The following is a 23,497-nucleotide window of genomic DNA, read 5'->3' on the forward strand; positions in this document are numbered from 1 at the left end:
TTGCTGAGTGGAGGCTGTGCGTCAGGTGCGCCCTGAGAAATTGGAGTTTTGAGGAAATTCTCTAAAGGCAGATACTGTTGTCCTGCAGTGTGTGAAATCAGATGCATAACATCTACCTGCATTTGCATTGCCAATGAGGTCAGAGCTCTGGGAGATTAGAGTGAAAATTATTTAAGGTAATGCTTAAAGGTAAATAGGTCGTTATTAACACTATAAAGAATATAACGTTATAATGTTTGGATTATGAAGAAGCTCATACACTCATACTCACAGTCCACAGCCTCACCGCCCTGCTGACACCCTTTTCCTGCCTCATAGTTGATGTTGTGCTGGCTGAGCTTGTTTCCTGCTGGGACAGCAGACCAAATAAAACCAGGTTTCTGTCGGAAATGGTGTTTCTGGGCCAGGAGGGACAACCTTTCTCTCTGGACTCATAGAAACGGCACAGCCCAGAGCAGTAATCAGGACCGAATGCTTCCAGAGACTAGATTCTAGTCTTCCTTCTAGATTAGGTCAAGGCCCAATCCAATCAAGGCCTTTAAAATAGAACTTCTTGTAATTCATAGTTTCTAAAAGGATGTATTATTCTTGTGTTCGGTCTCGGCCTGCTGCCCGGGTGGATTAGGTCTGCGGGAAATCCTGAGGTGAATCGCTCCGTCCGTCTTTCTGCTCGAAAAACACAATCTGAGGAAACTTGGCTTGGGAGCTGCTGCACCCGGTTCGTTTATTTTAAGAAAGCAAAGCAGCAGCAGACAGCGTGCTGGGAGAATGTTCCCCATTCAGTCACCGTCGCTGGTTTCTCTGAGATATTGCTTTGGCAGAGACGATGTTGGCCGGTGGGCAGCTGACACTAATGTCCCTCGCGTTCGCTGCTAGATGTAGCGGCTAGCACACTTGTGTCTACACAGTAGAGCTCTCCGCTACATGTAGCAGCTAATACACCTGTCTATATTGAGCTCTCTGCTATATGTAGCAGCTAATACACCTGTCTATATTGAGCTCTCTGCTATATGTAGCAGCTAATACACCTGCCTGTATTGAGCTCTCTGCTATATGTAGCAGCTAATACACCTGCCTGTATTGAGCTCTCTGCTATATGTAGTAGCTAATACACCTGCCTGTATTGAGCTCTCTGCTACATGTAGCAGCTAATACACCTGTCTATACTGAGCTCTCTGCTACATGTAGTAGCTAATACACCTGTCTATACTGAGCTCTCTGCTACATGTAGCAGCTAATACACCTGCCTGTATTGAGCTCTCTGCTATATGTAGCAGCTAATACACCTGCCTGTATTGAGCTCTCTGCTACATGTAGCAGCTAATACACCTGTCTATACTGAGCTCTCTGCTACATGTAGTAGCTAATACACCTGTCTATACTGAGCTCTCTGCTACATGTAGCAGCTAATACACCTGCCTGTATTGAGCCCTCTGCTACATGTAGCAGCTAATACACCTGTCTATACTGAGCTCTCTGCTACATGTAGTAGCTAACACACCTGTCTATATTGAGCTCTCTGCTACATGTAGTAGCTAACACAACGTGGGGGGGGGGGTCATTCCAATGGCTTATTTTTCTCCACGTTTTGTGTGTTGTTTCAGCTTTTTCCAGGATGGCCTGAAGACTGCGGACAAGCTGAAGCAGTACATAGAGAAGCTGGCTGCTGACCTGTACAATGTAAGCACCGCTGACCTCAGACGACCTCTGTCATCTGACGCTACCGAAGACCAGCGCTGAACTTTATTCATGTGGACTGTGAATATACCGGTGGTACTGTAATACACTAGATAATAATACGAGTGCTAAGTCACTCACGCGGATGTAGAACCATTTTCTTAAAATTTGGCACTGCATTCTTTTGTTACTTCAGACAAAAAACATTGGAGGTGATTTAATTTAATCTGACGTGAAGTACTGGACATACAAGGGTGGAAAATACACGGTCAGTTGCGATAAAAAAAAAACAACCTGTGTGCATACAGCATCCATCAGCACACCTCAAGGAGATGGAAAAACAAAGAGGTCTTTGTCTTTCATTGCTACACCCTCAAAACCAATGTCAAGTTAAGGACAACGCCTGTTACTTTCAACACGGTCTACTAAAAAGTCCCCCTTTGTAACACACACGTATTATCTATTATCATATTATGTGTAGTAACTTTGACGCAAAATGTGTTGAAAGTGACAGAAATGTCAGAGGTAAACGTGGACCAGCCCGACGCTGGAATGTCCTGGCTGGTGCCTGAGCCCTGCCCTCTGACCTCTGACCCCAGATAAAACAGACGCAGGACGAGGAGAAGAAGCAGCTGACAGCCCTGAGGGATCTCATCAAGTCCTCCCTGCAGCTGGACCAGAAAGAGGTAGGCAGCGTGCGGCGGGTCATCGGACAGACTGATCTCAGACCTGTAGGGTAGTCCTGTATGGTGGACCTGTAGAGTAGTCATGTAGGATAGTCCTGTAGGATAGTCCTATATGGTGGTCCTGTAGAGTAGTCATGTAGGATAGTCCTATATGGTAGTCCTGTAGAGTAGTCCTGTAGGGTAGTCCTGTTGGGTAGTCCTGTAGGATAGTCCTGTACATAATCTGACCTTTATTGTTCCTAACCTGCATGTCTTTAGGAACTACATTTTAGCTAACTCTGGCACATTTACATTGATGTGGAAACTGAAAATGATCATTAATGTGCACTGTCCCTAGTAAAAAAAAAAAAAATAATTATAAGCCCATGAATGACAGATGAAGACTGTTCTTGTGTCCCTTCAGTATATGAAACCTTTTACTGTGAACTAGCATATGAGTGAACCAGACTTGGTATATACAGCCAATTAGCTCACGTACCCAGCGTAACCGGTGGAAACAAAAGCCTGCGTACTCACCGGCCCTCCAGGACCAGAATCTCCCACCCGTGAGCCGAGCTGAGATATTCCTATTCGTCTACGCCAAGAGCGCATTTAGAAAGATTAATGTGGTGAGGTTTTTCTTTAATACGGTTTCTCTTGCTTTGAAAATAATACTGTGGCTTGTGGTGAGAGAGAGGGCACAGGCCACTGCTGGGCTGGCCTAAGCTAGCGTTTGTAAAGAACGGGAATTTCAGAAATTTCCCCTATCCTGTCAAAATGCTAATCCATGCTTCGGGCTGTGGGGAGCAACTGCCTACTTATAAAATCAAGGTCACACCGGAGAAATGGCCACAAATCTCAGCCAGTCCGATTTTTCATCTGTTCATCCGTGGTCAGGGGGATTTACAGGTAGTCCCCCTACGTTTTGATGAGTCACTGTTCCCCGGCGCCTGGGCCGGCAAATCTGTGTCAGTCGGAAAGGGCCAGCTAGACGCAGTGCAAACGGAGACATTTTGTTCTGAAGATTGAGATAATCATCTGCCTCTCTCCGAAGACTGTCAGACCGTTTAGAGAAATAAAAGGGAGGCTTAGACAAACAGCCTTCCTAATGCGTAGTAAACACCACCGGCAAAAAGTCTGTTTGCGTGAGTCACTCAGCCCTGCAGCCAAATCCGAAAGAAAACACAAACGGCATCCCCCAGAGAACCGCCAGAAATACCCAGAAATAAGATTGTATAGTGACAGTACATTTCATTTACAATAAGTGCTTCGCTTGTGAGAAATATTTGCTGTGGCTGTAAGAATAATGCAGGGCAACCTGTTCCCGAGTGGTTAAGGTACATGAGGTATAGCCACGGTAAAATCCGCCCAGCTGTTGGGCCCTTGAGCAAGGCCCTTAACCCCGCATTACTTCGGGGGGGGGGGGGGGTTGTCCCTTACTAAGTCTAATCAACTGTAAATCACTTTGGATAAAAGTGTCAGCTAAATACCGTTGTAATGTAATGTTAAAGAATGGCACGGACCTCACACGCCGAGGGCTCGCACACACACGGTCATGTGCTCCAATCCCCTGGGCGCGTTCGGCGGCCCTTGTAACCACGGAGATCGCCGAGCCTCCCGGCAGAGTTGCCGTGTCCAGCAGTGGGAAGCACACGCTGCATCCTGCAGAGGAATTGGGATTTAATTAGACAACTTCCCGCTGCTCCCGGCGTGGGCGTCAGAGGGCCTCGGCTGCCCCCACTGAGTCATTTTCCTTTTTCCCCCCCAGTCCTGACCGACTCTGTAGCCGTCACCGTACAGCCATCCGGGCTGGGCTCTCCGTGTTGGGCTCGTTTCCTCCCTTCCAGATGTACGACCGCTAAATGAGATCAAGACTGAGAGCACTTCAATTACGAGAGTGACTGAGAAAGGAGTGAGTCATTTAGCGATGATCTCAACCTTGGGAGAGAACCAGCGCGGCCGTAAATTCATTTAGGCCTGTTTTAGGAATCGAATTATGCCAGGGTAGATTTGATTCTCGTCAGAAGAGTGCAGTTCACTGTAGTAAATCAGGCAGGCCAAGTTTTCAGATCCGTAAGATGGAGGCAAAAAAATAAATCCAAAAGGCGGCCCAGTAGCTAGGGCTGGGTACTGAGTCCCATACGGTCCGGTTCCCATAGGACCAGTGCCAACTGGACTGAAGTGAAACCCAGCCTAATTTCGGTGCCACACGCGTTCACTAGCTAACACGACATTCGCTCTGTTGACTTAGTGACAGCAGGTTCCATTAGCACGCTAGCTAATGTCAAATTCCGTCAAAATGGCAAAACCAAAACATTATAAATTATAATTATAAAGTATGATTTAACAAATGCATAAAGCAATTAAATTACTCAATTTCTTTGCAATAAAAAAGAAATCTTACTGTCATCTTTTGCTCTTTATAAAAAATAAAGGCACTGGCACCGTTTTAATAGTGTCATTTTTCTGTATCAGAAAAAAATCCCCAAAAACACAACAATGACCATTCCTACCAGTAGGCACTATGCAAAGGATACTGTTCGGTGGTGGGAGGGGCCAGTGCTGTACCATGCTGGTAGCCAGTGTGAGGTCGGCCTTGCTGGTAACCAGTGTTGTGCCACACTGGCTTCTCAGTGTAATGGGACTTGTAGTCCACAGTTTAGCCTTAGCAAATCTTAGTAAATCTGTCCCTAAAGGCTGTTTTCCCCATCTCTGCTCACATGATGTGCTAACTGAACTACATTTTCTTTTATGCATACATTTCCCAGCATGCCTTAGAGCTGGGCTTCTCATTCTTGATCCTGGTGAGGTGACTGTGGTATTCCTTTCCCTCGTGTAGTTGAGTGAGTAATTGAGGTAGTTGTCCCTTCAGGCTGGTTAGTTAGTTAGTTAGTTAGTTAGTCGTTAGTTAGGAAACCTGCTTGATTGTGCTCCTCTGGAACAAGGTTGTGAAAGCTTGTGTGAATCACTTTACACATGTATCTGTTGTCTTCTCATCAATATTTCAGTCATTTCAAATACTTGTTTTTGTGGGACCAGTATTCAAATGTTCAAACAAATATTTACTTTTGTGAAGCATATTTGAATACTTCAGCTATTTGGAAGAGTAGGCTTTCACAAATAATGTTTGAAGTATAACTATTTTTGTCCTAGCTGGTCTGGTGAGCACTTGGTCATGTTTACAGTAGTCCACTGATATCAGGCAGACCTGTGGGTAATTAGCTTTGACAGTTTGATGACTGTCAATGTTTGTTTTGTTTGCTTTTCTTTTTAAAAAGCTAGAATGTTGCAATAGTATGGAAGCCCTCTTTGGCCTACCCAAAAAAAAAACTGTTTCTGACGCAAATACAAATATTATTTCACATAACTGAAAACTATGTGGTAAACAAGGGGAAGTGCTTGGTCAGATAAATCCACACAATTTTGATGGGCTTTGCGAAATCGTAATTCTATGTGTCCAAAAACTGTCCCAGGGGTTGTTTATTTACGTGTTTACGGAAAACGGTTGAGGCCTGTTCCTGCTTGCTGCTGCAGTGTGTGTTAAAGGAAAAGGGCTCAGGTCTGTTGCTGCTTGCTGCAGCAGTGTGTGTTAAAGGAAAAGGGTTTAGGCCTGTTCCTGCTTGCTGCAGCTGAGTGTGTTAAAGGAAAAGGGTTGAGGCCTGTTCCTGCTAGCTGCAGCAGTGTGTGTTAAAGGAAAAGGGTTGAGGCCTGTTCCTGCTAGCTGCAGCAGTGTGTGTTAAAGGAAAAGGGTTGAGGCCTGTTCCTGCTTGCTGCAGCTGAGTGTGTGCGCTTCCCTGCGGGTGCTTTCTCACTGAACCTCTCGCTCGTCCGTGTCTTTGACGCTTTGCCTCTCTCCCCCCACTGCTTTTCCTAACTGAAGTCCAGGAGAGTAAGTGACGGATCCCTTCGCATGCTGTGTGCGTGTGTGTGTGTGTGTGTGTGTGTGTGTGTGTCTGTGTGTCATTGGCTGGGTTCTGGCTCTGCTGGCTCTGTGCAGAAAGCCCAGAGGTCCGGAAGGCCTCTGCATGAGATGGGTCAGACCCGAGCAGACCTGGGTCAAATATATAATTGTTTTGGATTCAAACACTTTTCTATGCTTTACTGAGCTTGTCTGGTGTATTGGAACCTATTAAATACTCTAAAAGGGTGTAAACCCCACCTTCTGGTCCTCTTGGTTGGCTGACCTGCACCAGGCAAGATCAATCAAGCACAGGAAAGTATTTGAATGCACAAACAAGTACATATTCCATCCAGGTCTGGACCAAGGTAGTGCACACAACACTGGCACGTTCAGAATGATGTTGTCCTCAAAGCATTGGCACATTCAGAATGATGTTGTGCTCAAAGCACTGGCACATTCAGAATGATGTTGTGCTCAAAGCATTGGCACATTCAGAATGATGTAATGCACACACACTGGCACATTCAGAATGATGTAATGCACACACACTGGCACATTCAGAATGATGTAATGCACACACACTGGCACATTCAGAATGATGTTGTGCTCAAAGCATTGGCACATTCAGAATGATGTGGTGCTCAAAGCATTGGCACATCCAGAATGATGTTGTGCTCAAAGCATTGGCACATTCAGAATGATGTAATGCACACACACTGGCACATTCAGAATGATGTTGTGCTCAAAGCATTGGCACATCCAGAATGATGTTGTGCTCAAAGCATTGGCACATTCATAATGGTGTAGTGCGCAGTATTTCTCTTCTGGGACGGCAGTGACACTCCTCGTGCGTGGCAGTTTGAGCCTGTCCAGGCTGCAGTGGAAGCTGTCTGTTGGTGGTGTGTGCTAATCGGCCTGCGGTAAGACCTGGAATGGCTCAAAATGTTGCGCATTAGGAGTGTTTTCCGTCTCTGAAACGCTGAGGGCACAGCAGGGCGATGACTGTCACAAGGCCATCCTGCCTCGGCTGGAGAAGCTATGACGGCAGAATAAGCACATGGATATGACCTGGCTTTCATGGCACTAGTGTCTGATTAGGTCCTTTTATACTGAGGGCAGTTTAAGCTGTAACCCCCCTTTTCTGTTTGCATTTTGCTTTTTCTTTCACCATTTTCCACATTGCAGCAGCATGGAGCTGTAGATTTGGTTTAGCTGCCAGAGGGTACACAGTTTAGGGATTCCCCAGTTATATTCACCCATACACTGTAGCCCATCTGGCACAATACGCATGCTACTTGGAACTGGAAAGTGTTCTCAGATGAAAGAATCCGATAAACCTTCTTTTTCACATTTCTTAATTAGGTGTAATTGCTCAGTTGTGTCCTGTGCTGTGTATTCGTCAGCAGGGATCATCCTGCCGTTGAGATGACTGTACTTCATGGCTCATGTGTGAATGGTGTGTTTTCAGCCTGTTTGGAGTGATGTCAGCTGTCAACTATTTTGCTGGTATATGTTGTAATGACGTGTGTGTGTGTGTGTATGTGTGTGTGTGTGTTCCTGCAGGACTCTCAGAGCAAGCAGGGTGGATACAGCATGCATCAGCTGCAGGGAAACAAGGAGTTTGGCAGTGAGAAGAAGGGATATCTGATGAAGAAGAGCGATGGGTAAGCTTTACACATGCACGCACACACACACACACACACACACACACACACACACACGCACACACACACACACACACACACACACACACGCACACACACACACACACACACACACACACACGCACACACACGCACACACACACACACACACACACACACACACTCATGCACATACATACACACACACACACACACACACACACACACACTCGTGCACATATACACACGCACACGCACGCACACACAGTCACACAAATCAACACACACAGCTTACACACACACACACACACACACACACACTCATGCACATACACACACACACAGACACACACACACTCATGCACATACACACACACACGCACGTGCACGCACGCACACACAGTCACACAAATCAACACACACAGCTTACACACACACACACACACACACGCACACACACTCACACACACTCACACACATGCACATACACACACACACAGACACACACACTCGTGCACATACACACACGCACACGCACGCACACACAGTCACACAAATCAACGCACACAGCTTACACACACACACACACACTCACACACACTCAAGGGAGCAGTTGGTCCACCCGTGTCTTGTCTTGAGGCGGGAGCTTAAAGAAGATGAACACACTGAAAGCGAGAGCCTATGGCTCATTGCAGTATACAGTTCACAAGATCGTTCACCTACTTCTCCCGTTACACTTCCTTAAGTGCTGGCTCCTGGACCGCTCTTGCATCAGTCTGTAAGGAGAGCAGTACTCAGACTAACAGACACAGGGGCTGTAACCCAAACCCTCCAGCGCTTAGGAGCGAGAGCAGAGTCTTTGTGCTGCACATAGAGACGTGTGTGGGGTGTGGGGCGGGATATCTGCCCCTGGGGGCTGCTGTAGCTGAGGGGCTAGTGGTGGGGCGGGGGCGGGGGTAGCCGGCCATCCAGCCTGTGACAGGAAGTTAGTAATGTTGTATTGATGCCTCTGCTATTGGATATTGGACCAGGCTCCTCCATTTTCACTGCCCAAGAGACCCCAAGAGTCCGTAGGTCAGATATGTGTGTGTGTGTGTGTGTGTGTGTGTGTGTCTGTCTGTGTGTCTGTGTGTCTGTGTGTCTGTGTGTCTGTGTGTCTGTGTGTCTGTGTGTATGTGTGTGTGCGCATGCCCATGCCCATGTGTGTGTATTTGTGTGTGTGTACGCGTGTGCGTGTGTGTGTGTGTGTGTCTGTGTGTCTGTGTGTCTGTGTGTCTGTGTGTCTGTGTGTGTGCGCATGCCCATGCCCATGTGTGTGTATTTGTGTGTGTGTACGCGTGTGCGTGTGTGTTTGTGTGTCTGGGTGGGATGAACCTCCCGCTGGGGAATCCACAGGGGATTAATCAGATATTCAGGGTGTGTGTAACCAGTAATGTTGAAATCTTTACTATTGCATTTTAGTAAAGAAATAATGTTTACCTACTTTTAGTTCTGTCCTAAATGGACAAATAAAACCTAAAGATGGATCTCCGTGTATTTGCTCTTAAATTGTTTGATTAGATTTTATGTGTAGAAAAGCATATTATATTAGTCTTATAACACTAATCTTGCTCAGTAAAACACTTGGTGATTGGCTGCCTCTGTCTCCTAGGTTGCGGAAGGTGTGGCAGAGGAGGAAGTGTTCGGTGAAGAGTGGCATCCTCACCATCTCCCACGCCACGGTGAGCCCCGCCCCTTTTCTGTGCTCCAATAGTGTGAAAGTGTGAGGTCAGAAATATGTCATTAGAATGTTCTCAACTGAATACTGTAATGCTGATGAACAATCACTACTGGTAACTGAAAGCACTGGAGTTCTGGAACACTGACTTGGAATTTTTTTAAACAGAAAAAGGTTCCAAAAGGCTGACTATTCTAAGGGTTACAGGGGACAGGCAGCATCAGTCATGTGGCCCATTGTCAAATGAGCCAATAGGGACAAAGAAAGCCTGGTGGTTAACTGGCCTATCCTTGTCTCGCATCTTGGCTGGAACATAGAGAATGAACCAATCCAACAGGCTCCTGTGTACACTGCCCCTTTCTGATTGGATAGGAGGCTTGATCGTGCTTGTACTGTGACCGAGGAGACCATCTGACTCCGTCAGTGCACTGGTGGGGTTAGCTCAGGCCTGTTGCCATGGCAGCCACCCCCCCCTCCCTTCCAGGCGTGACTCATCTCGTGGCGATACTGAAGCGGCGGAATGGTGGCTGCCTCACGCGGTTCCACACGCGCTGACATCACAGCAGGGGTGTGCGTCACATTCCCTGCTGCGCCACAAGGGGGCGAGAGAGCACACAGGCGGGAGTGACGCCTGAGGGACTGAGGAAGAATGACCAGTAAATGGCCTTGCTAGGGTACTGCTAGGCTTACACACAACAGGGCCAGAGAACACGCATTCTGTCCTCTACCACACCGACCGGCACACAAACCTTACCAGCGGCTACCAGCAGGCTCCATACAGCCCCGTGCAGCTACAAGATAGCATTAGAGAATCTGATTATAAATACCTGACCCAGATATTAATGGTAGAGGCAGCACAGAGCAGTTAACAGGCCCCTGGAGCTATGATATGAAAGGAATAATCAGGAGTTTACCTTTTAATTAGCATGGAACATGCGCCTGCTGTTGTTCAGCCTAATCTCTCCGGAGCTTGAAATCAATTTTAAGGCCTCTGTGAAAGAAAAAAATTAAATAAGCATTCTATTAGCATTAGCCTCCAGGGAAGCGTTGGGTCTGGTGTGTCCATCAAGCAAAGGGCCACCTGCCTACTTTGCTTGATGGACACACTGGGAATATAATTCACTCAAAGGCCTTCGTTACCTGGGTGCATGCATCCACACACGACGGGTCTTAAATGTTGCGTAAAACACAAAAAATGACACAAAATGTGGAATTGACAGTCGAGGATAACTGATAGATGGCGGGTTGGGTACCCAGGGCAGTTAGCACTGAGGCTAATAATCATTAATGCACAGCTAGCTGTCCTCTTGTGCCCTCTCCTTACCCTGTCTCTCTGGGGCTCATACAGGAGATAGCAGGTTACCGGGGGGGACATTAGCACAGGCCACAAACACACTGCTCTCAGCGGCTAAGTGCTGCCTACACGGTATGACCGGACCCCCGACCCTGTTCCTGGAGATACTCCATCCCGTAGGCTTTCATGTCGACCCTAATTTGGCACACTAATTAGCTAGTAATTCCACTAATTAGCAGCTCAACAGGACGTCTAGCTGTGGAATGAGGTGTGCTGTAATAGGGTTGGTGTGAAAACCTACAGGGCAGTTGATCTCCAGGAGCAGGGTTTGCCAGCCATGCTGAATGACACACAGACGTCCTGCAGGGTGCCTTTCCTGTACAGGACCGCAGGGGGCGTGCAGGGTTTCCAGCTGTCTCCAGGCCTGTACTGTGTCCAGTATGGACCCCACCTATTGCCACCTGTCCCTATTGCCTCATCCATACCTGTGCTCCACCCTAACTCCAACCCACCTGACCAGTGAATGACCTTACAGATGACTACCACTGCCAGTGATGACTGGGACTACCCAAAAAATAAACCCCAGGGAAAATAAACACCTTGGCGTATGATATGACGCCAATATGATATTTATTTATTAACCTTTATTTATGCAGGGTAGGTTGACTGAGCTTGCATGCTCTTTTGCAGCAAGGTCCTGTTAGGGCCTGTTCATTTAAAGAGCCATTCAATGGGAGCATGTTGTTCGGGGTAGAGTGTTCATTAAAATATTAATTCACTGAATGGATTTATGAGGTAGACGGCACGGGGTATGAATGTTTTCTCTATATATCGGTCGAGCATTTAGGGCAGTGTAGAGGAGGGCCAAGAGCAAGGCGTCCAAACTGTGCTCATGCTCAGTGCCACTCCTCTGCCAGGATAATGTGGGAACTTTATTGTCCTTAAAATTGTTAGTATAATACAGCATTAAAAGTAGCTTTAGCGTAGCTGATGCTTGTCCCCCTTGTTCCTGGCACTATTGTACGGGTAATTGGAGAACCAGTGGGTTCGTGACCTCGTTGTAATGCAAAGCGTGGAATTGATAATTGGTTGTGTGGGAGTTATTATCTCATTACGCTGTGCAGAGCACAAGTAGAGCTTTCTCATGCACTGCAAGACCTTACTGCCTTAACAAGTGTTTTATTTTTTAAGTGTCTAGTCATAAGACTTAAGATCTCTTTTTTTTTTTTCTTTCTCTCAAGTAGAAAATATGAGCTTTTTTTAAGTTACTGTGTGCTTGAATTGTCTTACCCCATTGGTAAATCTTGAAACCAGTCAAATAGTCTTTTTGTCTTACTGTTTATTACCAATATTTCTGTCTTATTCAGCAGTAAGTAAAATAAAAACATTTTTAAGTCTCAATATGAATACTTGAGGTTTACTTTTTTGGATTTTACAGTGCAAGTGAGGGACCTGTACGTTTGTGAAGAGGTTCCTTCCCTTCAAATAATGTGCTCCATAGATCCCTGCAGTGTCTTTTTTGAAGAGTTAATTAATCCATTTGTATGCACACACAGATTAACTTTAACTTTTGTAATACCTTTCTGGTGTTTCTGAGCTGATTGTCTGAAACATTTCAATATTTGTTGATTCAATAAATCTTTTTCAGCTTTTTTGCAGTCCAATTAAATTCCACCCTCAACTATGTCATATTAAGGGTATTATTTAGAAAATCCTCAGTGATAAAACACAGGGTGTTTAGTTGTCTCTGAATCTCTCTCCTTGTATCACTCTCAGGGGCCTGGCTCCTGTCTAACTGTCACAGAACGTCCCATCAGCGTTTCTGCAACGCTGTGGTAACGTGGCACCAGCTAGGCGGTGTAAACGGGAGCCCTGCCCCTCCCTGCTGCCTTTTTAAAGTGAAAATCACAAATATGTGATTAACATAACATTCTAAAGCCCCGTTGACACCCACAACTATGACTATAACTATGGATGTGATGATAACCATGTGAGCATCCATACTGAATGATAACTTTCTGTAAATCTTTCATATTTATAGTTATTGTTATAGTTATAGTTATAGTTCTTGGTGTGGACGGGCTGTTGTGACGACCACTATTGGTAATTCAAAGCAACAGAAGTTCCAGAACACTGACGTAGAATTTTGAAGAAGAAAAGAAAAACATTCCATAAAACATACAGCTCATTACATTACATTACATTACATTATTGCCATTTGGCAGACGCTTGTATCCAGAGTGACGTACAGTTGATTAGACTAAGCAGGAGACAATCCTCCCCTGGAGCAATGCAGGGTTAAGGGCCTTGCTCAAGGGCCCAACGGCTGTGCGGATCTTATTGTGGCTACACCCGGATTGGAGCCACCGACCTTGTGTGTCCCAGTCATTTACCTTAACCACTACGCTACAGGCCGCCCTATAGCTCAAAGGGGCTAATGGCTCATTGGGGCTAATGGCTAATGGCTAATGGCTCAAAGGGGCTAATGGCTAATGGCTAATGGCTCTCCCCCCTCTGTCTGCAGTCCAACAGGCAGCCTGTGAGACTCAACCTGCTCACCTGCCAGGTCAAGCCCAGCGGCGAGGACAAGAAGTGCTTCGACCTCATTTCCCGTGAGTACGCCACGCCACGCCACGCACCGCCCTGCCCCTCCCCTCGTTCTGACGGAGAGATAGAGGGACGGGTTGATGTAGGCTGATGAGTATCAGGTCGATGGGGTCAGCAGGGTGGATAGACAGGTGTGATGGATGAATTGACAGTGAGATTGACGCCCCTGGAGGGGTTTTCTGAACCGTGTCCTGCCTCATTGCTGTCCTGTTCGTTTTTTCCCCTGCAGATAATCGGACGTATCACTTCCAAGCTGAAGATGAACAAGAGTTTGTGATGTAAGTGTGTGTGTGTGTGTGTGTGCGCGCTCATGTATTTTTTGCAGTGCGGGCAGTGGTTGGGTGTCCTTGAATGAGAATCTTTTCCCTGCAGCTCTTGCTGAAAACAATCCTGCTCTGATATCAAAACAATGCAGCACGATATCAGCACAATGTCATAGTACACCCGTGCCACCCAGTAGTATTGTTTCAGGACCGCATTAGCAAGCAACCACATTCGTGTTCATATACAAAGGCCTTTATTAGATTTCACTGTACTGCATGTTGACTTTTACCCGTAAAACGCCGGAATTCACTTCCGCCTCAAATACAGTACATGCAGCGATTGATATCACAGAGGTGTGGTCTGTGATTAATCTTTAATAAAACTGCCTCAGGGAGACTATGGAAAACCAGTTAAAAGGGAAAGGCAATTAATGTTGGAAAAAGATCTTTATCGATTTTTGAGTTGGAGACCTGTGGTCTCACTGTAGCCGTGTCTTCTCATGCTCATTTGAGGTCAGCCCAACCACTCTTACCTTTTTCACACATTCTAGGAATAGGAAACCTTAAAATAGGGTCTGGTCTCACACGGATTTGGTATCTTGAGACTAGCACAGGGACAAAACTGTGCCAGTCATGTTAAATGTCTGATGTCCCTTTTGGAGGCCTACACACACACTGACACAATCACACTCAAACATGTACAAAAAATGTACAAAACACAACGTGAATATAGTTTTCAGACATTTGAAGTAAAGCAAGTACATTCCATGTCATTCCAGCCAAGTACATTTGTGAATGGATGGCCACAAAATGCCTTTTGGAGCCATGGATGAATGAACCAAAAATATCAAAAACATCTGCAGACGCAACAGTGGCAGCCCTCTCTTGTAAAAACAGAGTGACTCTCTGCTGTAAGCCCAGCTCTTTAACCCTTTAAGGTGTGCAGTCACAAATACATGATTAGGATGTAATTGAGAGCAACTAGAGAGTCCTAGAACACTCCACCTGCAATTTTAGAGAAGATTCCAAAAAAATCAAAGGGATAAGGTTAGGGAAACCATAGAGATTTGGCCCACTGTCTGTCAGGAATGGCCCTAGAAAGTCCCACTGCCCCATGAAAAGATCTCACATTGAGCCTCAGCCACCCCAGGGCTTGTAAGTCAGGGCCGTTGGAATTGTCCTGAGTCACCTAGTAATTTGAACAGAGACGGTTTTTCTGTGCGATCAGGCCGCCTCTTACCCTCCACTTTGTGGGGACTCAGGAGGTGGCGGGGGCCCTTTTACTGCAGGGGCCCCCCCGGAGAACATTTTCAGAGATCAAAGGACGTATAATCATCTGCTGCAGTCATTAATCTCTGCTAAGATCTTCTGGCGATTTGATTCTTCAAGGGTTTCGCTCTCGCTGTCTGGCGGGAAAGGCCGCTCTTTTATTTTTTGTTTGTCCTTAATTTAAGCGCGTTGTCCCATTTAGATGAATGGACGTTTTACAAGGGACCGGACCCAACACCGTGGCGACTTCAGCAAGAAAAGAAAATGATAATGAATAATTCATGAATTAAAACTTAAGATTGCAGCTCCGCACAATAAATCACAGAAAATAGCGGTAGAAGCCAGAGAGCAGGTGTGTCAGAGAGGAACGCTTCGGGAATTGGGACGCGGGCGCGTGATGGTGTGTCAGCGGTCCCGGGACAGGGGAGCCCCCCGGCCCAGTCGGCGCTGTAGCAGAAATATTGACCCGCGCTTAAAGACGCTGACTCAGCGGCTCCTAATACGCTTCCTCTGTCCCAGGAGGGGCAGGACGGCTGGTGGCCCGGTGGCGGGGCGGGGCCAAGGTCGCTGACAGTATGACGCCTGAGTGTGAGCGTGCGGGCGGTTAGCATTCTGCAGTGTCATCGCCACACTCCGATTCGTCACTTTTATCCTTCAGCCCCCTGCCAGGAACACTGCTGTACTGGAGGAGGGAACTCAGCCTCTGAAAGACGGATGTGTAGCTAACGTGCAGAATACGCTGAACACTGCATATCCCTGCTGTAAAATCCAGCTCCGACCATCTTGAAATGGCCAGCTACCAGCTGTTTCAAAACATAGTTTGGGCTACTTGTGGCCAATATGGTCTGTGTATGCAGAGGAGGAATATGATGCCAATCAACTCACGCTTACTGGAAGGCATTGTTCTGAAATGACCAACAAAAGCCCAAATCGGTTCAGATCGGGGGTAGATGGCAATTGCGGCTGTGGAATATGCGTGGATTTTTCCCTTGGTTTGTCACCACCTCTCAGATTGGCCCTGGCTGTGGCAATGTAAAATGTCAGCATCATACCCACCAAACCACTGGGATGATGATGCTCATTCAGTAATAAGTCACATTTAACACTGAGCTGGCACAAGGGTATGAGTACACACAAACTGTGTCAGTAACAAAGCACCCTGCGCCATGGATCATGGGCTCAGAGGGCCGAGAACTGCTGGTTTTCCATCCTCCCTTTACCTGAGAAACAGTCTGGCCAATCAGTAGCACTAATGTTTCAGTTAATTACCCGGGAGAAAAGAAAACCAGAGATGGATTTGGATTTGAGGACCTGCATTTCGTGACCCCTGCTCTACACCATTACAGGATTACCAAAGCCCTTCATTATTGGAACACTTGCATTTCTCCACAACCTGTTTAGTTATATGTATGCATACATTTCTCATATACACATGAATATATGAATATAGATTCTGGTATTAGCATATTGCGAGGGCGGGAGGTTGACATGCTTGTGGAAAACACGGCTGCGGTAAATGGAAAATGGTGCCCCGGGTGAGGTTTGCACCCGGCGGGTCGCGGCTGACGCGTGGGCGTGTTCGTTCGCAGCTGGATCTCGGTGCTGACCAACAGTAAGGAGGAGGCCCTGAACATGGCGTTCCGCGGGGAGCAGACGGCGGGGGACGACAGTCTGGAGGACCTGACCAAGGCCATCATCGACGACGTGCTGCGCACGCCCGGCAACCAGATCTGCTGCGACTGTGGGGCTGCGGGTGGGTGCGCGTCGCTGAGATCTGTCACGTCACAAAGGGCCTTCGGTCTTTAACACTAGAAAGCCCAGGTACTACCTAGAATTGGCAAGCATTGAAGACACCTAGCAGTGCAAGCTTGTCTGGCATTATAGCCTTGACTGTTTGAGAGATCTTCTGCTTAACTCTTTAACCATCTGCTCAGTTGAGTCACATCGAAATTTCTTTGTGCAATTACAGATATACGCAAAGGTATCGAAGAAAGATTCAACACATTTCTAGTTTCTACGAGTTCCAAGACGCATAGAATTTTTTTATCATCCCAAAAACACCCACATTTTAGAGGGTTAAGTCAGATGTTTTCAGTGACGGAAGGAGCTTCGAGTACCGTTGTGGCTTTGAATTTTCCACTGAGAAAATGAGAGTGCAGCTGGCCGAAGGTGATGGTGTGTGTGGTGTAGAATCGACCCTGCACTAGGGGTGGGCTTCCTGTCAATGTGAGAGAGAGGGTCCCCATGCAGCAGGTCACCTGCCCACACACACACACACACACACACACACACACCTCAGTAGTCTGTGGGTTTAGGTGCTCGCTGCAGTGCCTTTCAGCATCAGCCAGAGCACGCTTCGATCCGGGTGACCTTCAGCTGTGACAAGTCGCACGGTGTTAATCAGTGCCTCAGAACGCACTCACAAGGGTGTTGGCACTTCCACATACATTACCACTTCCTGATGTCATACACTACCACTTCCTGTTTTGTGTGTGAGTATGGGGTGAGTACCAGGGTAACATGTGACATAGCAGGACATGGGTCAGGCACTAAATAGCCTTTGCTTACTGTACGTACTCCTGCTTTGCTCGACTAAATGGTAAAGTTGCCTGGTGACCTTTATCCAGCCCGGATAATTGCTCAGTAGGATAAATTAATAGGTTTAGTTACTGCTGCTGATTATAAACAAGTGTGACTACTTGCACATGCATGTGCTAAGTTGTGGTTTAAACATCGAGTAAATCTGAATGTTCACATTTGTCTCTGCTGTGTTAACATTTAGTACTGTGGCTGAACAGTGTCAGACGTTCACGGCAGCGTGCCCAGCTGAATTCAGCAGGCGTAGCGACACGAGGCGTCTCACATCTGGGACTGCACACGTGGCATTAAATCTGCGCTCCCGAGTAGCCGCTCCGCTGCACCACAGACAGTAAATCCCCTGTGGCGTAAAGGTCACCTGCCTCCCGAAATTTTTGATTCACGCATTTCTCGCTGCGTCTGCGGCGATGAGTCAGCACTGCCGTACTGTAGTCCGCCGTGGACTACAAATGAGCGAGCGAAAGGAGAGATGGACACCGGGCGCGGACACACAGCTGACGTCCGTTTAATCCTTTCTCCCCCGAGCGGTGTCCTTGCGCACCGAGGTGACGGCAGTTTCGATTTCGGGGAAAAAAAAACCCCCAGAAAAACACCGCGCTCACTTCAGCGTGAAAGCAAGACTGCCAGGTCAGTCCATCCCGACCTCAGAGCTGCTCACGTATTCTGTGAGCGCAGCACTAAAAGTACAGAGGGGGGAGAAATGGCGCAATGTTTTCCACCAAACTGCAGCAGCAACATCAGCCTCCTATTTATCTAGTTGTTGTGTCCCCCTAGTGGCGAACAGCGGCATCTTTATGAATATATTTATTTTGTCCAGGAAGCTGCTAATTTCAGTTTCCATTCTGTGTTAACTGTGGGGGGGGGGCATGTATCCACTAGTTTCAGCTGAGAATTTGAGAGAAGATTTTGAGAATAACAATTATGCTACGCGCGTAATTATTACAATTACAGCAATGCTTTAAAGCAGGGGTGTCAAAGTCCGGTTCTGGAGGGCACAGTGTCTGCAGATATGTACGGTTTACTTTTCATCCGCAGAAAGAAAAGGCTGTGAAAAGGCTTTGGGACACTGCAGTCCTCTGGGACTGGAGGTTGACACCCCTCCAATTGCTTCCCAGGAAGAAATGAAAACTTTTTGGTGACAGCACTGAAAGTGATATCTGTGCTGGCACAGCATCACTGAGCTCAGAGGGGAATGTTGTGTGTTCACTGCTGCTGTGTCAGCCTGGCGGTAAAACAACAACCCTCCCTTAATGTGTAGAAAAGGCTGATCTCTGCTCTGTGGGAGGCCTGAGACTGTATCTTTCAGGTATATTAGGCTCCAGCACCTTAGAGATTTACAACCTCAAGAACATACACTTCCCTTTTAGAGTGATTTAACACGTCTAATAAATGTCATCCATCTTGAAATTTACTGGCCAATAACCAAAGTTTGTGCTGCAGGTATTGCGGCCGTTCGTCCAATAGCCTCATGCGCCCCCTTGTGTCTGAAACATATTACTGCACTTGCGATGCGATATTGACCGGGGAGCCCAGACATTTTCTACATTCATTTTCTCTGCAGCGGTGAGCCGTATAATCATGGTTGCAAGCCATTTTGAAGTTTTCCAAAATCACTTTCAGTGTAGCTTGCTTAAGCACGAATGGTTATATCGCTCGCTGAAACACATGTATGATTGTCAGAATACCAATTATTGACTATGCCTACAACCTGCCTGGTCATATTTCATATTAATGAGAATGGCTTGGATGATGACGTCCTATATAAGTTCATAAGACCGTCCTCTTGAGATCGTTTTCTTTACTTCTTCGTCTTTGCAGACCCAAAATGGCTGTCAACCAACCTGGGGATCCTGACGTGCATTGAGTGCTCTGGGATCCACAGAGAAATGGGCGTGCACATCTCACGCATCCAGTCCATGGAGCTCGATAAATTAGGAACTTCCGAACTCTTGGTGAGTTGCCATTGTTAATTTTCCACAGGATAGCATCTTTTTGTTCAGGCTATATTGATTACGCTTTGTGTACAGTGCATGTTGGATTACGGTATTAGATGTACTCATCTGTTTATCTCTTAACTACAGAGCTCTCGTTAATTGCAATCAATATGCTGTACTGTACTGAGGAAACACCTGCATGTGCATGGATTTAATCAGCTCAGTGTTATTTCAGTTTGAGTCAACCACACAGTAATTCATGTGCTAGCTACTTTTTTCTAGGATTCCTTGAATACCGTTCTCTGTGTGTGTGTGCGTGTGCGTGTGTGTTTTATTAATCATGCTCTCTGGCTGTTTCCTATCCAGCTGGCCAAGAACATAGGAAACTCTAGTTTTAATGAAATTATGGAAGGAAACCTTCCCTCTCCCTCACCGAAGCCTACCCCATCCAGCGACATGTGAGTGCATTTCAGAGAGGGGTAGCCCTTTAAGGCGTGAGGTCACACACGAAATATTCTAATGATGATGTAAGCATCACTACTGACGTGCGTTCACGGTGAACTCCGTTAGCCGCAAACTGTTACTGTTGAACGATTTTAAATGAACATTCCATTTAGTTCGCCACAATTTCTTTTTTTAATACAAAGTGGATGTGATTTAGGTCTAACAATGGCAGCTAGCTTATTTGTTGCTGACCAGTGATTTATTATAATTATTATAATTAGAATATATAAATATTATAATTATTAAAGGTAAGAACATGTTGATTAAATTGTATTATAACAGCCAAATAATTGGCATCTTCCCTTATCTCGGCATTTTCTCCATCAGCAGGCATTACCTTTTCCGACTGTTAGCTAACGTTGGCTAACATTCGTGGCGAACAGGAAAATGTTGGCATATGTTGACGAACGTTAGGAAGCATAAGCTAACGCTTACCGTCTTGAACGCACGTCAGGCGATTGAAAGCCATGGAGTTATAGAACACTGACTTACAGTTTTGAGAAAGCGTTCCAATAAAGAATGTTAAATCTGCAGGGCCTCTTTAGTTCTGGAAGGAGCATGAGCACAGACTCCGTCTGTATAGCTGCAGTAAATAGCACTAGCGATGGAAAAAGATGGATGGATTTAGAGAGCACTGATTTTAAAAGGCCCGAAACTACCATCGAGCAGTTTACATCATTTATATGGTGGTTTCAACCCTTTGCCCCAAGAAAAGAAAAACGATTTGTGAGTTGTGTGAGTTCGTAAAACAGCCATTGGTGATGGCAGTTCTATTCATGTATACTATACCATTCAGCAAAATACCTCTGTCTTATTTTCAGCTACCTGCTGACAGAATTACATATTATTCTCATCTTGGTTGTGCGTCCTGTACACAGTTATATATGAGGATCTGTCAATAAAGTATTGATTCTGTTGAGGCAGATAGTCACCATTGAATTTAATTATTCATATGTTGAACAAAAGGCATGTGACATATTGACATTGGCTTAAAAATGGGAAACATTTCGCTAACATTTTGGGCTTACACCAGGTGGAGGGACAGGTACACAGAAATAGTTTGGATGCTAATTTATTAATTTATACCAAACATGTTGAAGTGTATTCACTGTGTGTGGTCTGCTCTTGTTCTGTACACGTATGATGTACAAGAACGGGTCCGTCCGAATGGAGAATGTGAATCATGTTGTACATCAGGAGTTACAGCGAGTTATCAGTGTTTGTGAATAATTATGCGCGATTAGGCGATAGCATATGGGCAGAATTTCCGTAGGCGTCGTTGTTGTGAAGTTGGCAGTGGAGACAGAGTGTTCCGCTCGCTCTTCGTTAGTGACTCATACCGCTTCCCCCCCCCCCCCCCCGCCACACCCCCTCCCGCTCCAGGACGGTGCGGAAGGAGTTCATCAACGCCAAGTACGTGGACCACAAGTTCGCCCGCAAGAACTGCAGCTCCGCAGCCGCCAAGATGGGCGAGCTGTGCGACGCCGTCAAGTCCCGCGCCCTGCTGTCACTCGTCCAGGTCTACGCCGAGGGGGTGGAGCTAATGGAGCCGCTGCCCGAGGCCGGACTGGTGAGCCGGGGCCAACTGGAGGGGGCGGGGGGTGGTGAGGATCACAGACAGTGCTGTGCTTAGTGACTTCCTGCAGTCCCACTGCAGCGTGGGGACTTTGGTGGAATGTTTCGTTTTAGTCGTAAACAGGAAAACGAGACACTTAACCCGGTATTAAACTAGCTCCAGTTGCCGCTTGTGGAGGGACCATGCCCACCAATCAACCTGTTGGAAGGCAAAAAGGGAAAACTTTAAAATGGAGCACGGGGGCGTAACAGGAAACATTCACAAATGATGCTCTGTGGATGTTTATGCGTAACCTTGGCATGATTATTCTTATTTGGAAAGAGACAATGCTGCACATTTTTTCTAAATGTTTTCTTTTCTTTTCATAAAAAAGCCTAACTTGGTACTGGAGTTGGAAACTAGCAATAGCGATATGCTATGTTCTCTGTATGCAGATCAGCTAGCATGAACCTGGTTTAAACTGGCATTAATGATGCTACGTCTCTTCTCATTGTCCTTGTCAAATATACATAAAAAAAGAAATAATAATTCGCCACATTGAGCGCTACTAACATATGGGTCAGGGTGAGCTGCACCGGATGTCTAGAAAACTTGTTCAATCTCAGCAAAACCGTTTAGATGACTAGACAGTACTCTGGGTGTGTAGAAACTTTAATACAGTTTTTGGGTGGACTGCCCCTGTAAAGACAGAGATAGCCCCAGCCCACAGGGAGCCCAGCCAGTTTTATCTGATCTCAGTGAAATCAGCCTCAGCCATGCTGCATTACATGGCATTATTTCCCCTGTGCATTATCCAGGTGACTCTCAGCGCTGCTAACTTATATAAATTACGCGCTCCCAGCGTGTCTTTTCCATTACCGCGGTAACGGCCCTCTCTGGGCGCAGAGGTGGTGTCTGCCGGAGGGGGTTCAGTTCATCACGGCCAATAGCGTTTGTGTTTAGGGGACTCTGTATAATACCGCTTCCAAGAATACAGCATGAAAGGACAGTGTAAGGCTTTCTCAGCCAGGTGTGTGTGAGGCATTTATCACATGGGGTTTCCGAAACCTTATTCTTTCATATCCCGGTAATAAATTATTTACTCACACTTGTATGTGTGAGTTTGTGCATGTGCGTGTGCGAGTGTGTGTGTGCGTGTGCATGTGTGTGTGTGAGCGTGTGTGTGTGTGTGTGTGTGTGTGTGTGTGTGTGAGCGTGTGCGAGTGTGTGTGTGTGTGTGTGTGTGTGAGTGTGTGTGTGTGTGTGTGTGTGAGTGTGTGTGTGTGTGTGCGAGTGTGCGTGTGTGTGTATGTATGTATGCGTGTGCGTGTGCGTGAGCGTGAGCGTGAGCGTGTGCGAGTGCGTGCGTGCGTGCGTGCGTGCGTGCGTGCGTGTGTGTGTGTGTGTGCTGTTTCAGCCATATGCAGGAGAGAGCATCCCCCTCATTTCAGTCTCTGTCCACATCACCTCAGAACCCCAGACAGTGAGCAATGCAGTGGCAGGCAGATTTCACAGATCTGTAGGAAATTGAATAACTATCCATTATTCTCTAATGATTGACTCCTTGCGTTTTAGTTCTTAATACTCTGTTTATATTGTTCAAACTGCAGAAAGTGAAGCGGATGTGTACAGTAAAGGGTCCAGTGTTCGTCCAACACAATGGGCCAGCGTTGATTTAACACTGAACATTTTGCTGTGTGAGCTTAAAACTCCAAATGTCCCAGAAAACCTCCACTTGCATTTGGTCTCACTTAGTGCCCACACGTAAGACCTCATGTTAAACATCTTTAGGAAAAACGCTGTGCGGGTTTGTGCGGGTATTTCTCCGAAGCACACATAAACACACTCACCTCCACACACAGGGTAATCC

At 46.5% G+C, this 23,497-nt stretch overlaps 1 protein-coding gene across 2 annotated transcripts in view; it reads left to right on the forward strand.

The window, feature by feature from the left end:
* The window catches only part of asap1a (ArfGAP with SH3 domain, ankyrin repeat and PH domain 1a), a 110,913-nt gene that overhangs the window by 69,357 nt on the left and 18,059 nt on the right, over positions 1-23,497 (forward strand). For both annotated transcript variants that reach the window (XM_061255916.1, XM_061255917.1), the window contains exons 10-19: positions 1,605-1,680; positions 2,277-2,363; positions 7,807-7,907; positions 9,538-9,607; positions 13,422-13,509; positions 13,734-13,782; positions 16,626-16,789; positions 19,453-19,586; positions 19,935-20,026; positions 21,456-21,642. In XM_061255916.1, the coding sequence (XP_061111900.1) occupies positions 1,605-1,680; positions 2,277-2,363; positions 7,807-7,907; positions 9,538-9,607; positions 13,422-13,509; positions 13,734-13,782; positions 16,626-16,789; positions 19,453-19,586; positions 19,935-20,026; positions 21,456-21,642 (1,048 nt within the window). The remainder of the gene's footprint in view (positions 1-1,604; positions 1,681-2,276; positions 2,364-7,806; positions 7,908-9,537; positions 9,608-13,421; positions 13,510-13,733; positions 13,783-16,625; positions 16,790-19,452; positions 19,587-19,934; positions 20,027-21,455; positions 21,643-23,497) is intronic.

The sequence above is a fragment of the Conger conger genome, chromosome 9, assembly GCF_963514075.1.
Source record: "Conger conger chromosome 9, fConCon1.1, whole genome shotgun sequence".
Lineage (NCBI taxonomy): Eukaryota > Metazoa > Chordata > Actinopteri > Anguilliformes > Congridae > Conger > Conger conger.